A 14743-nucleotide genomic window follows, 5' to 3' on the forward strand; every position below is an offset into this window, starting at 1 on the left:
TGGGCTCCCGGTGATCCTTCCGCCTCAGCCTTCCGAGTAGCCGGAATTACAGGCGCACGCTACCACGCCCGGCTGATTTTTTTATTTATTGTAGAGATGAGGTCTCGCTGCCCAGGCGGGTCTCGAACCCGCGGGCTCAGGCAATCCACTCACCTCAGCCTCCCAAGGTGCGGGATTACAGGCTGAGCCACCGAGCCTGGCTTGGTAGTATCTTCTACGTGTTTGAGAGGCACTGAAGATGTGTAATCATAAATTACAAGTTGGAAGTCAGGATCCAAAGTCGCATGGCCACTTTCAGAACTACTCCCCTTTTCTTGCTAATTTCTACCGCTAGGCCTCCTTCTGGACTTACTCTAGAACATCTTCCTTCACTTCCTCAGGCTGCATTAAGGGTCCTACATGCTTGGAGTATAGACAATATAACATGGTATTGTATGTATCTGTCATTCCCTCTAGATGCAATGGCCTTTCAGTGTAGCTGTTAAAGATTTGTACCATCAGAATCTGCAGTATCTGTTAATACACAAGAACTCAATAAATATCCTATATATTGACTATGCACGGTGGCGCATGTCTTTAATTCTAGCACTTTGGGAGGGTGAGATGAGGCCAGGAGGTCAAGACCAGCCTAGGCAATATAGCTAGATCTCATCTTCACAAAAAAATTTTTAAAAATTAGCCACGTGTGGTGGTGCACACCCGTAGTCCCAGCTACTAGGGAGGCTGAGGCAGAATAACTGCCTGAGCCCAGGAGGTCAAGGCTGCGGTGAGCCGTGATCATGCCACTGAACTCCAGCGTGGGAGACAGACTGAGACTCCAAATAAAAAAAAAACCTATACAAATAAAACTACTAAATTATTCCAATATTCATAAGAAAATAAAAATGAACAGCTATATTTCATCTTTAATATACACAAGGAGGAACACCAAAAAAACAGAATTATTTTTTGGAGGGCAGGCCTCTTGTTGACCAGGTTTCCACCACTAAATAAGTGTTCTAGGAACCCATCGACATCAGTGTACCAGCTAGCATTGTTGTAAGAGGCTGTGTTCAGCTTCAGTGAAATTTTTTTTGGAGATTCTTTCAAAGTATTTGCCTAGTTCATGATGAATGATTTACAAGCACACCTCCCCACACCGCACTGAGTATTCAGCAGTTTTTGACCAAAAACAGCATGACCCCCATGCCCTACCCTCACTATCCACCCAATCTTGCCCTGAGTGACCTTTTTTTGGTTTCCCTGGATGAAAAAAGTCCTCAAAGGGAAACATTTTGCTGATGAGGAAGAGGTAAAATAAAAAACGGCAGAAGCATTAAAAGGCATCAAAATCGACAAGCTCAAAAACTGTTTTGGGCAGTGGAAAACGTCTCAATAGGTATATTGCATCAAATGGAGAATACTTTGAAGGTGACTGAAATTTAAACGTGTAAGAATATATATACCATTTTTAATAAATTAATTCCATCTTTTTTTGGGTCACCCCTCATGTTTCATGTCTATAGCGTTTCTCAATGAGAGGTGTTATGGACAATTCTTTGTTGTGCAAGACTGTCATGCATCCTGAAAGACATCTAGCAGTGGTACCCCACAATCATTATGACAATCAAAAACGTCCCCAGGTATTCTAAATGCCCTCCATTATAATTCATTTCATCTATAACCACACACACACACACACACACACACACACACACACCGCTTTTTATAAAAACTTTTCTAGAGATGAGATCTTGCTATGTTGCCCAGGCTGGTCTCAAACTCCTGAGCTGAAGTGATTCTCCTGCCTCAGCCTCCTGAGTAACTAGGACTACAGTAACATGCCAATGCACCCAGTCTTTAAAAAATTATATTAGCTTAACAGCATTTATCGTTTTTAAATACTCAACTGAAACAAACAAACAAACAATACCTGGGACATGCCTTGTGGAATTGGTAAATTTGCAGCTTGAGACATCACTGGCTGTGTTAATGACGAACCAACAGACTGGGAATTGATGGACTAGAGCAAATAAAAAATAACACTGAAGCAATTTCCATTCTCATCAGTGAAACATTAGCATAATATGCCTACCCTCGAACTGACAAACTGCCTCCGACTCATGTTCGTTGAATGCAGCTATGTCTCTCCTCTACACTGGAAAGGCTGTTCCCTGTATACCTCTCATCTTCCAAGGAAATTGCACAGTACCTTGCACAAACTCTCAATAAAAATTATGTGAACTTAACTGAAGACAACTGATATTTAAACTTAGATATAAAACAATCCTCAATGATCTTCACAGAAAGGGATAATGAAACAATTTCTGAAGATTTAGACAAAAGTTTTTCCCTTCTAATAAATCTTTATTCAGGAGAATCCTCACTGATGAGCTTACCTGACTGCTAACTGATGCCCTCCTTGGAGTCCTCTTCTCATGAGCAGGCAGATGCTGCCGGGGCGGAGTGCTCGTGTCTGTCAGAATCTTTGTGGGCGTTGCTGAAGTTTGTCAATAAAACAGAACACACAATATTAGCACTTTACTAAATACAGGTTTCAAAGATTACTCTCAAAATGTATTTTGGTTAACAGAACTATGTTTTGAGTTATTTTCCTAAATCATTCAATGAAAGTGAAATCCATGATAATAAGATGATTCATTGTCATTACTTATTTTTATAAGGACAAAATATTTGGAATGGGAAAACTTTAAACATAAAAAGTTGCCAATTTAGAGACAATTATACATGTCTTCATAAAGACACTAAAAAAACTTCTAAAAAGAAAACCTAAGACCATTTACTGGCTTTATTGTAAAATAAATAAATAGTTTGCTTTATTTTTGAGAGATGATTAAAAACAACTTAACAACACCAACATTACAATTTACATATTTTAGAGACTACTTGATGAACTTAATTCTTTGCTAAAGGTTAATTTTAGAAATGTACAATCTTTAAAGAAGCAGTCTGATGAGAAATGCTGATATTAGTTACAACAATTCAGAAGGATTCTCTTTAAAGGAAGTCTGTTTTGTTTTGGTTTTTTCTGAGTCAGAGTCTCTCTGTTGCCCAGTCTGGAGTGCAGTGGCATGCTCACAGCCACCGCAGCCTCAACCTGCTTGGTTTAGGCGATCCTTCCACCTCAGTGTTCCAAGTAGCTGAAACTACAGGCACACGCTACTTATTTTTAGATTTTTTTGTTTGTCTGTTTGTTTTGAGTTGGAGTCTCATTCTGTCGCCCAGACTGGAGTGCAGTGGCCGCTCCCAACCACCGCAACCTCGACCTGCTGGCCTCCGGCGATCCTTCCGCCTCAGCCTTCCAAGAAGCTGGAACTACAGGCGCGTGCTACCACGCCCGGCTAATTTTTTTTTGATTTATTGTAGAGATGAGGTCTCGCCAGGTTGCCCAGGCGGGTCTCGAACCCGCGGGCTCAGGCAATTCACTCACCTCGGCCTCCCAAAGCATGGGATTACAGACTGAGCCACTGACCCCGGCCTATTTTTTGATTTATTGTAGAGATGAGGTCTCACCAAGTTGCCCAGGCTGGTCTCGAACCCCTGAACTCAGGCAATCCTCTCGCCTCAACCTCCCAAAATATTGGGATTACAGGTTTGAGCCACTGTGCCTGGCCTAGAAAGTCTGCTTCCAAGCAAGGGTACTCACAGGAGGGGTCTGAGACTGCCGTGTGAGATGATTTTCTTGAACTCCGAGAGGAAGCAGAAGGGGTTGGGCTGTGATCAAACCTTTCCAATGCTTCCTTGAGACTGACTGTGTTTATGCGATTATCAGACCCAGAATCTTGGCTCTAAGGAGATAGAGCAAAAAAAAAAAAAAAAAAAAAGTTCAGTTCAGAGATCTAAAATTAGCAGTACTGTTAAACTTCCACCAAATGTAATGGGGCACAACTCAGGGTTAGGTATACAAATGTTCATTATGCAGGTACCCTTGTTGATGAGGTGTGCTCCCCTCCCCTGGCAGTTTCCCATTGTTGCCAGTCCCTGTTCATTATATAGGTACCCTTGTTGATGAGGTGTGCCCCCCTCCCCTGGCAGTTTTCCACTACTGCCAGTCCCGCTCCCGCCCTCCCATGGCAGTTTTCCACTACTGCCAATCCCTTTCTTATAAGTATTACGATAGTTGCTCAAGGTTCGCTTATGAGTGAGAACATATGATACTCGGTTCTTTGTTTCTGTGATAGATTACTCAGTATTAAAGACTCTAAGTCCATTCAAGTTGCTGTGAAGTTCATAATTTTGTCCTTCTTTATGGCTGTGTAATATTCCATCATGTATATGTACCACATTTTAAAAATTCAGTCCTCTTTTGTGGGCAGCACGGTTGGCTTCATGTTTTTGCTATTGTGAATAATGCTGCAATAAACATGCGTGTGTAGGTACCTTTATCATAGAGTGATTTGAGTTCCTCTGGGTATATTTCCAGTAGGGGGATTGCGGGGTCATATGGGAGGTCAGTTCTTAGATCAACCAATCAGTTTTTATCCATAATAAGGCAAAAGTTCCTGTGTATATATCAGGTAAATAAATGAAAATTTATTTATTTATTTATTTTTTTGAGTTGGAGTCTCACTCTGTTGCCCAGGCTGGAGTACAGTGGTACACTCACAGCCACCACAGCCATGATCTGCTGGGCTCAGGAGATCCTTCCACATCAGCCTTCCATGTAACTGGAACTACAGGTGCGCACTACCACGCCTGATAATTTTTCAAACCCTGGGATCAGGCAATCATAGCCTCCTAAAGTGCTAGGATTATAGGCTTGAACCACTGTGCCTGGTGAAAATTTATTTTTTATAGCCAGAAAGTTTTGGTTCGATTCTCTACTTAAAAAAATAGAAAAAGGATGAAGTTGAAATCTACCTTACACCATATATAAAAATTAACTCAAAATGAATCAAAGACCTAAAATGTTAAGAGCTATAATTATAAAACTCTTAGAAGAAGACATAGGGCAGAAAGTCAGGAATGTTGGTGAGAGTGCCAGCTACTCAGGCGGCTGAGGCAGGAGAACTACTTGAGCATAGGAGTTCACGTCTAGCCTGGACAACATAGTAAGAACTCACTTCTAAAATAAAAATTAAAAGAAAACAGGGGAAAAGTTTCATGACACTGGATTTGTCAATAAAGTAGACTTCATTAGAATTAAAATCTTCTGTACATCAAAGGACACTATCAAGAGAATGAAAAGGTAACTCACAGAATGGGAGGGAATATTTGCAAATCCTGTACTCTCTCTCCCTAAGGACTGCAGAGCCTCACTCTACATCAACTAAATGCAAATCAGTTACTTTTATTAAGCTAAGTCCTTCTCACTAGATTGGTAGGTTTCAACCCCACGAAAATTTAGTTAACTGCTAAACACCCTAATCAACTGGCTTCAATCTACTTCTCCCGCCACCAAGAAAAAAAAGGCAGGAGATGTCCCAGCAGAACTGAAGCTGCTCCTTTGAATTTGCAATTCAATGTGATATTCAACTCAGGACTTGGTAAAAAGAATAGGAAGAAGATAATATTCAGAATATACCAGGGGATGCCAAAAAATATATACATTTTTAGAGATGTTAAGAGATGTTCACCTTAATCAGAAGTGTTTAGATGGTGATGGTAATCACTTTGAGCACCTCTTATAATTGCAGAAGTCAAACATAACTTGTATTCATCTTATTGAGTATTATATTTTTATTTTTTTGAGTAGGGGTCTCACTCTGTCACCCATGCTACAGTCAGTGGCATGCTCATGGCCACCACAGTCTCAACTTGCTGGCCTCAGGTGATCCTTCCGTTTCAGTCTTCCAAATGGCTTGAACCACAGGCATGCACCACCATGCCGAGTCAATTTTTTGATTTATTGTAGAGACGAGGTCTCACCAAGTTGCCCAGGCTGGTCTCGAACCCCTGGATTCAGGCAATCGTCTCGCCTCGGCCTCCCAAAGTGCTAGGATTACAGCGTGAGCCACTGCGCCTGGCTTGAGTTTTACAATTTTAATACAGGTTTTTCCTTTCTTAAAATGTATATACATTCTTTTGGCACCCTCTGTATAAAGACCTCCTAAAACTCAACAATGAAAAATAAACAATTCAACTAAAAATGAGCAAAGGACAAAATAAATATTTTACCAAATAAAATATACAAATAGCCAACAGGCATATGAAAGGTGCTCAAAATCACTAATCATTAAGGAAATGCAAATCAAAACCGACAGTGAGATACCATCTCACATCTAAGATGGTAATTGCAAAAAACAAAACAAAATAAAACATACCACCCCCCAAAAAAAACAAAGAAAATAACCAGTGTTGGCAAAGATGTGGGGAATTGGATCTCTTGTGTAGTACCAGTAGGAATGTAAAAATGGTGCAACCACTAAGGAAGACAGTATGGCTGTGCCTCAAAAAATTAAACATAGGTTTATCATATGATCCAGCAATTCCACTTCTGGGTATATACTCAAAACAAGTGAAAGCAGGGACTCAAACAGATCTGTATACTCATGTTCATAAGCGGCATTATTCACAACAGCCAAAAGGTAGAAGTGACCCAAGTATCCACTGGACAGAAACAAAACATGGTCGAAGTACACAACAGAAAAAAGAAGAAAATTCTTACACATGTTATAATGTGTACAAACTCTGAGGATACTGTGCTAAGTGAAATAAGTCAGTCACAAAATGACAAATGCTGCATGATTCTATTTGTATAAGATACTGAGGGGAATGGGAGATGGGAAATTATTGCTCAATGGTGTGGAATTTCAATTTGGGAAGATGAAAAATTTCTGGACCGTGGGTGGTAGTGATAATTGTACAATAGTGTGAATGTGCTTAATGAGACTGAACTGTACCCTTAAAATCATTAAAATGGTAATTTTCTTTTTTTTTTTTTTTTTTTCTTTTTTGAGTCAGTCTTACTCTGTCACCCAGCCTGGAGTGCAGTGACACATTCACGGCCACTGCAGCTACAATCTCCTGGGCTCAGGTAATTCTTCCATCTCAGCCTTCCAAGTAGCTAGAATCACAGGTGTGCACCACTATGCATAGCTAATTTTTTGATCTATTGTAGAAATAAGGTCTTGCCAAGTTGCCGAGGCTGGTCTTGAGCCCCTGGGCTCAGGCAATTCTCTTGTCCCCACCTCCCAAAGTGTTGGGATTATAGTCACCGTGTCTAGCTAAAATGGTAAATTTTATGTTATGTGTATTTAAACATATTTTTAAAAAAGGGTGAAAAAAATAAACAGCAGACTAAAGATGGCACTTTAGTTTACATACAAGTGACCATAAGCACCTCTGGACTCAAAACTTGAATGTTCAAAATCTTTACTCCAATTCTGACCTTACTCCTGGATTTCAATATCCATATGGATGAATCATCCAATATCCTATTTTGGCTTCTGAACTTTCTATTAACTCATCTCCAATAACTTTTTTCCTAACCCTACCTCAGTCAAATTTAATCTCTGTACCTTGTCATCATTGGACACTGTAAGCACAACTACTAGTATAAATTAAAAGCCACTTTAAACCATGTTTTTCTATTCTTCTAGCTTACTTGCTCAAGGATCTCATATAACCAATCTATAATGATCACCAAGCTCAAATGGACACTTAAAACCAGGCAGTAACAAGTTTTCTCTCTCACAACCCTCAGACCATATCTCTAGAAGTCGAATAAGTCCTCCCTACTGGTGTTTTCAGATCATTTTCTCCTTTCTCTGTCCCCCAAACACACAGCTTTGAAGCTTACATTATCTCAACATATAACTCACTCTCTTGTTGCAGTCATGCTCTAATCCTGTGGTTAATCTACCCTAGGTACCCGAATTAACATTTTAATTCTCTTGGCTCAGGATTTCACCCATTAATTCTTAATCCCAAGGTAATCTGTAGTCGCACATTCAGCACCGTGATCTTCCCTCCCTTGATGTCTTCTCCTCAAAGATCTTGACTTCTGCCCATCCTCAGCCACTCATTCTTCATCATACCCTAGACTCTGTCATTACCGATAAGAACAAATCTGCTATCTCAATGTCAAGCATCTTACCTACCCTTTAGCCACCGTTTTCCATATTTCCTACCCATTCCTTTTAGTATCCCAATTTCAGTAATCCTTTAGCTTTTGTGGAACCCATAATACACTGATTCTTCCACATTTTTACAATCACCTTCGGACTTTATAGCTTTTTGCCCCTTGTTATCCAGCTTAAATTTATGATCAATTATTATAATCATTATTTTACATATATCTTCAACTTCTTCAACTCCCTGCCTCCAATCTCCCTTCAACACATTCCCTTAGCAGAACTCCAATACTGGTTAAACTCAATTTTTTAATCTATCCTATGTCTGCTCCTGCACAGATGAACATAGCTGAAGAAACACAACATGGTGACTGTTCTCACTTTAAATTAATGACCAAGAACCTCAAACGGGCTCCTACTCGGCCTGCCAGACTATACTTCTCTAGAACATTCACTTTACTACTCTCCTATGCAACCATTTAACAGTTCCTCTCTTTTCAAATCTCTAACAACTCTTCATCTAACCTGACTCTTAGCTGGTAACTTTGGTTCCTATTTCACTGAGAGTATTGCTCTCATTGGTATATAGGAATGCTCTTATTTCTCTTACCTTTAAAAGCAAAAACTCCCTTGAAGCCCACTTTCTCTTCCTACTACTGTCCCATTTCACTTCTCTTTGTAGCAAAACCCCTCTCTACTGTCTGTAATATCCTCCTCCCTAGAAAATTCTTTTAGACCCACTCTAATTGTGCTTTCACCCATACTACGCCACCAAATCTGTTATTACTGATCACAAATGAAATAAATGTTAAACCCTACGCACAGTTTTCAGCACTCATAATGTAACCTATTTCAGCTGAACCTGACAAAGCTGACCATTCACTCCTTACTTTCTTTTCTTGTCTCCTAGAATGTCTTATTTTCCTGGTTTTATTTCGAACTCACCAGCCATTTTTCCTTTGTGGTTGATTCTTGTCTTCCTCCCCTCTTATGTTGAAGTGCTCAAGGCACACTCATTCCCTTGGTGATCCATGACTAAGATTCATGACTTTAAAACCACCCACACAGTGACGTTTTGAAAAAATATCTCAGATGGATCTCTTCCCTAGACCCCAGGTGGGTCGTGGTGCTAATAATGAGAAAGTAGATATGGCTGGAGTATATTTCTGGAAGCAAGGCTGACTGGATTGACAAGGATTGGATACTGGCATGAAGGAAAAAGAGGAAACAAGAATGAACAATCTCTCTATTACTTCAAGTTTTTTGGGTGGGGGGCAGGGACAGGGTTTCACTCTGATGCCCAGCTGGAACGTAGAGACATCATCACAGCTCACCACAGCCTTGACCTCTTGGGCTCAGATGATCCTACTACCTCAGCCATCCAAGTGGTTGGGACACAGGAGAGCACCACCATACACAGTTGACAATTAAAAAAATTTTTTTGTAGAGTCAAGGTCTCAGTAGGTTGCCTAGGATGGTCTCACATTCCTGGGCTCAAACGATCCTCTTGCCTGGCCTCCCAAATTGCTGAGATTACAAGTGTGGGCACCACGCTCAGCCTACGTCAGTTTTTTATAACAGCTGCCCTAAAAAGGAAACCTAGACTTCAAGCATTTTACTCAGAAAAAAAATTTTTAAACTAAAACCTACTGGGTCCTTCTCCTCTCAACATGCAAAGCCTCTTTGGGAAAGTTCTTTCATGTGGAATTCATGAAAGCAGGTATCTCATTTGTTAGTCACTAAAGCATTCTCAGCATCTGGAGTTATGCCTGGCACACAGAAGGTACTCTATAACGTTTGCTAACTGACTGAATGACATCTGCCATATTGTCCCCTGGCATGCTGCCTATTTAACTCACTTTTTATATAGATTCTTGACTTTTCATTCCACTTATTTTCTATTTTTAAAAATACTTGGGGTAGGCACTTCTGACATGACTCATAATGGTTCCTATCTCCTGGTATTCATGCCTTTGTATAATCCTTCCCCCTCAAGTATAGGCTGGATCTAGTGATTTGCTTTTGTGATGCACAGAATAGATCAAAATGATGAGGTATCACTTCCATGATTAGGTTACAAAAGATGCAACTTCCATCTTGCTGTTATTTTCTCTCCCTGGATCTTCTTGCATGTTTGCTCTAGTGGAAGGTTTACCTGTAGAGCAACTGAGGCTGACCTCTGACCACCAGCCAGCAAGAAACCAAGGCCCTTAGTCCAGCTTCCCATGAGGAACTGAACTGTGCCAACAACCACTGAGTGAGGTAGAAACAGATTCTGTTTCAGATTAACTTGGAGTTGATTCCCAATACTTTGATTGCAGCCTCATGATGAAAACTGAAGTAGAGGGCCCAGCAAACTGTGCCTGGATTCCTGACTCATAATAAATGTGTGTTGTTTTACATCACTAAGTTTTGGAGTAAAGTGTTACTACACTTCTACCTGATATAACAACAACAAAAAGGAGTAGAGTTCAAATTCTAACTATAATTTTCTAGCCATTGTCTCTAGAGGAGGTTTCCCCTGTCCCTTTAAACCTCAGTTTCAGTATTTTCGAAGTGGAGCTATTACCTACTACATAAAAATATCTAGCAAATAAATCACATTTCATAATTCAGTTAAAGAACCTAGCCAGTACATCATCGGCAATTAACACATGACAGCTCTAATCTGAGATCAGATAATGCCTCTCAAGCAATTATTGCTAAGTGGCAGGAAGTTCAATTTTTTTAGAAGATGAGATTTTCAAATATTAAGTTAAAATAAAAAATTGTAACGTATAATCACATCCTTGTCACAGTGAGGAAATAAAATATTTGATAAATTATTTTTCTATTAATTATTGAGTCTTGGCTTTAGTTGGAAAGAAATTTTAGATAATTTTTAAAAGTGACAAGAAACATACTTTGTCAGCAGCTGTCTCAGGAAGAGACTCTTCAATGCCAAGTTCTCGTCGTCTTTCAGCCCTAACTTCTGCATAACTATAAATGGAAAAAAAATCAAATTTTAGTGTTTGGTTATTCATTTAAAATACTGCAAAACTGCAATCATTTTTAGTTATGTTTTATATGTATATGAAATATTTTGTTATGTGCCTCACTTGTTCACCACCAATTCTAGACTATTTTCTATGTGCTACACAAACCTAAACTATATCTACAGTGTATTGTCTTAATTCAAATTGCATTTTTTTTAGGTACCTTCAAGTTTTATATGCTATTATAAATGATCCATAGCCACACAGTATTTAAACTAAGAGGAGCTAAGTAAGAGTATGCTTATCTACCTACAGTTTTCTTCTTACATGATTGCTTTGGTGCATAAATGATAGTTATAACTTCTGCTGTAAAGCACCAAATTTATGTTAAGCATTATATATCTACATCATGCCTATATTTATGTATTGTGCTTATATATGCCTATATTTATATATAATGTCTGTAAGTAAATTTAATAACATATTGAAAGGATGTATCAAAAATTGAAAAAGATCATTTTGTAGTTCATTAACAAATCATATAAAAATTACATTACCAAAAATCACCATAGGATGTTATTATAACTCAGAATTAGTCTCTAAAATAATTATTACCTTACTACAGTGTGAGTACAAACAATAAACTCTGGTCTTGAATTCCACTGATGGTAAGTAATATAATAATGAGTTTGAAGCCAAATCCACTGTTGCCCTTTGGTCAGGAACCTATAGTAACATGATTTGCCTTTCCCGTATTGCATTACTAAAGAGAAAAGAGAAAAATATTTTTTCTTTAATCCATATTATTAGTTATGAAGAATCTGGTTTTTCTTTTAACCAAAAGCTATCACTTACATTAAAATCTACATATATAACTCTTTTTCTGGTTTTAAAAACACCTATCAGTAAGAAAATGGTAGTCTTTAGAGCTCACTTATGGTCCCAAGCAATTATCAGATCTTCTACAGTACCCAGCTTACAGCCAGTCATTGCTGATCTTCTACTCCTTTCATACACAATAAACTTCCAAATACTCAAAAATTCACATTGTTGACTTCCTCCTACCTAGATATACTGAGGGTCACAACAATAAGTAATCACACCTGAACTTTTTTCCCCAGATACTCTGGCAGGTACAGCATCTTTGAGGCATTTAATTTCAAATCTTAACTAACTAAAATAAGAATAACTTCACTGTTTGAAATAACTGTTAAATGTAGTAGTTCCCAAACCATGTGCTGATGATTTTAAGTTCTGAAGCCTTTTAACAGATATTAAGCAAAAAAATGGGCTTGTGGTTAAATTAATTTGGAAAACTTTTTGTTAAATAGGTGTTTTTAGTCTTCTCAAAACCTTGGGTATGCGAATGTATGTGAAAATCCTCTGAGAGATTATCAAGTGTTTCCCAGTCTTCCTTGACTACACAGTCCTCTCTCTCTCTCTCTCTCTCTCACTGCCTCTCTGTCTCTGTGTCTCTCTCTGACTAGTCTGTCTCTGAGGAAATTGAGTCTACAAACATTAACTCACTGTCCAAAATCATCCAGTTAGTGAACGGATATGTCAGGTCTTTTCACAACATGGTGCTTCGTGCCCACGTCATATAGAGTGAATGTTTTCTTTTGTGCTGAAATGACTTTACTCTGAAAATTTTCCATATCTAATGCTTCACTTTCATATAAAGAGGTGTACCAGAGCAGCATAGAGCATCATGAAAGTATCCTAAATATCTAGCTAGGCTTTAGAGAATACTCAGCAGTGAAGGAGTGAAGGAAGATCAGAGACGCCAATAAAACCTATCCTTAAAACAAACCTCGAAAACAAATAAAAGAGCAGGCCTAGATGCCAATCCTCTCTCTGCCACCAACAAGCTATAGGGCTGTGGGTGGAGTATTTAGCTTTGCCATGTCTCAGTTTACTCATGACAATAATAGTATCTACCTTCTGAAAGAGTGACGCAGAGTAACTCAGACAATATACGTAAAGTGCTTAGAATAGTCCCCAGCATAGTAAGATGGTAGTATCCTTGGAGTAGGTAACAATCACAAGCAGGTAACAATACCAAGCATTTACTACAAGCTTTCCAAATGTTCTCCTAGTTCCGGGAAAGACTTACATGCCTGAAAATAAAAATTTATGAAACAGTATTCCAAAAGTTTCGCCTATACTATTATAGTTTCCAAAGGACTCTACTTCTCTTGTTCCAGCTATAAAGCTTACACACTTCAGAACACGATGTATTCGATGCCTTGTTGTAAAACTGTACTTACTATTATAAACTGCAATATATAAAATAGGAACAAGTTTAACTTAAATTTGATCTACTATTTCTATTAGATTGGCTATACACATAAAGCAAAATCTTATGGTACATTTCAAAAATATAAAAATTACTGTAAATCAGTATTTTACCACCTTCCGTTGTAGGACAAGACTTTTGTTTCTATGATTTTAAAAACATTATTATCATCAGAAATATCAAAATCTACTTACAGTGCTCATGACATTTTGCCAGATTTTCTAGGTCATCCACATGATAGTAATCATAGCCTGATGTTCCCAAAACTTCAAATGGCAAATATCCTATTATGGGTGGTGCCCTAATTACATATAAAATAATCAGTATTATAAGTTTTTCCATACTAAGAAATATTCCAACTAGAAATCAAATTTGGGGGGCTTTACTTTTTCAAAATGGGTGATGTTTCTTTTTTTTCTTTCCTTTTTTTGAGTTGGAGTCTCACTCTGTCGCCCAGGCTGGAGGGCAGTGGCAGGCTCACGGCCACCACAGCCTCTACCTCCTGGGCTCAGGTAATCCTTCTGTCTTAGCCTTCCAAGTAGCTGGAACTAAAGGCACGTGCTACCACGCCTGGCTAATTTTTTGATTGACTGTAGAGATGAGGTCTCGCCCAGTTGCCTAGGCTGGTCTTGAACCCATGGGTTCAGGCAATCCTCTCACGTCAGCCTCCCAAAGTGCTAGGATTATAGGTGTGAGTCACTGTGCCTGGCTAATATGGGTAACATTTCAAAGCCCTGATTAGAAAAAAAGTTTGTCCTTAAAATCCATTAATGTAAAAAATTATATACACGACTATTACCTTTCCATGGAATTTAAAAGTAGTGTTACCTGTGATCTAGAAATAGAAATTTCCATTCTAAACTATGTCTAGATGTAAACTCTTCATTGGGTTCTTCAACAGTGCACATTTCCTACAAATAAATGAAAAATTAAAATTTAGAAATACTTTCCTGTGTCCTTAGAAGAATACTAAATACTGCTAAACATAAAAGTCACTTTTAGATAACTTTCCCCTAAACAAACTTTTAACACATTTTCATTTGCTAGTACTAAAGAATGTGGTAATAGATGACCCTTAGATGCAGGCTTCTGGGTGAGTACTTCCCACTCTACACATTTTCCATTCACTTATAGGCCTATAAGCCCAAATTATGGATTCATATCTTTCCTGAATTACAGTTCATATTTCCAGCTGAACGTTCCCACACACCTCAAACTCAATATGTCCTAAAATGAACTAATTGCCTTCCTCCTCATACCCAGTTATACAAGTTTCCATCTCATTAATGGACACATACAAAGAGGCCAGAGTCTAGAAATCTAACAGTCAAAATGTATTCTTTCATTTTACCTCTCACCACCTAAGTGACCATATTAAAGTCCTAAGTATTTAAAAAACTTCTACAATGTTGGTGGGAGTGTAAACTAGTGCAACCTCTGTGGAAAGCAGTGTGGCG

The 14743-nt window shown here is 38.6% G+C and overlaps 1 protein-coding gene across 2 annotated transcripts in view; it reads right to left on the reverse strand.

Moving 5' to 3' along the window:
- CLOCK (clock circadian regulator) overlaps positions 1-14743 on the reverse strand; it is an 88948-nt gene that overhangs the window by 17373 nt on the left and 56832 nt on the right. For both annotated transcript variants that reach the window (XM_021707436.1, XM_008047831.2), the window contains 7 exons: positions 14115-14197; positions 13481-13587; positions 11606-11753; positions 10919-10994; positions 3647-3788; positions 2379-2479; positions 1913-2002 (listed from right to left, as the gene is read on the reverse strand). In XM_021707436.1, the coding sequence (XP_021563111.1) occupies positions 1913-2002; positions 2379-2479; positions 3647-3788; positions 10919-10994; positions 11606-11753; positions 13481-13587; positions 14115-14197 (747 nt within the window). The remainder of the gene's footprint in view (positions 1-1912; positions 2003-2378; positions 2480-3646; positions 3789-10918; positions 10995-11605; positions 11754-13480; positions 13588-14114; positions 14198-14743) is intronic.

Source organism: Carlito syrichta, unplaced genomic scaffold (genome assembly GCF_000164805.1).
Source record: "Carlito syrichta isolate Samal-C Ts95f unplaced genomic scaffold, Tarsius_syrichta-2.0.1 Scaffold117951, whole genome shotgun sequence".
Taxonomy (NCBI): Eukaryota; Metazoa; Chordata; class Mammalia; order Primates; family Tarsiidae; genus Carlito; species Carlito syrichta.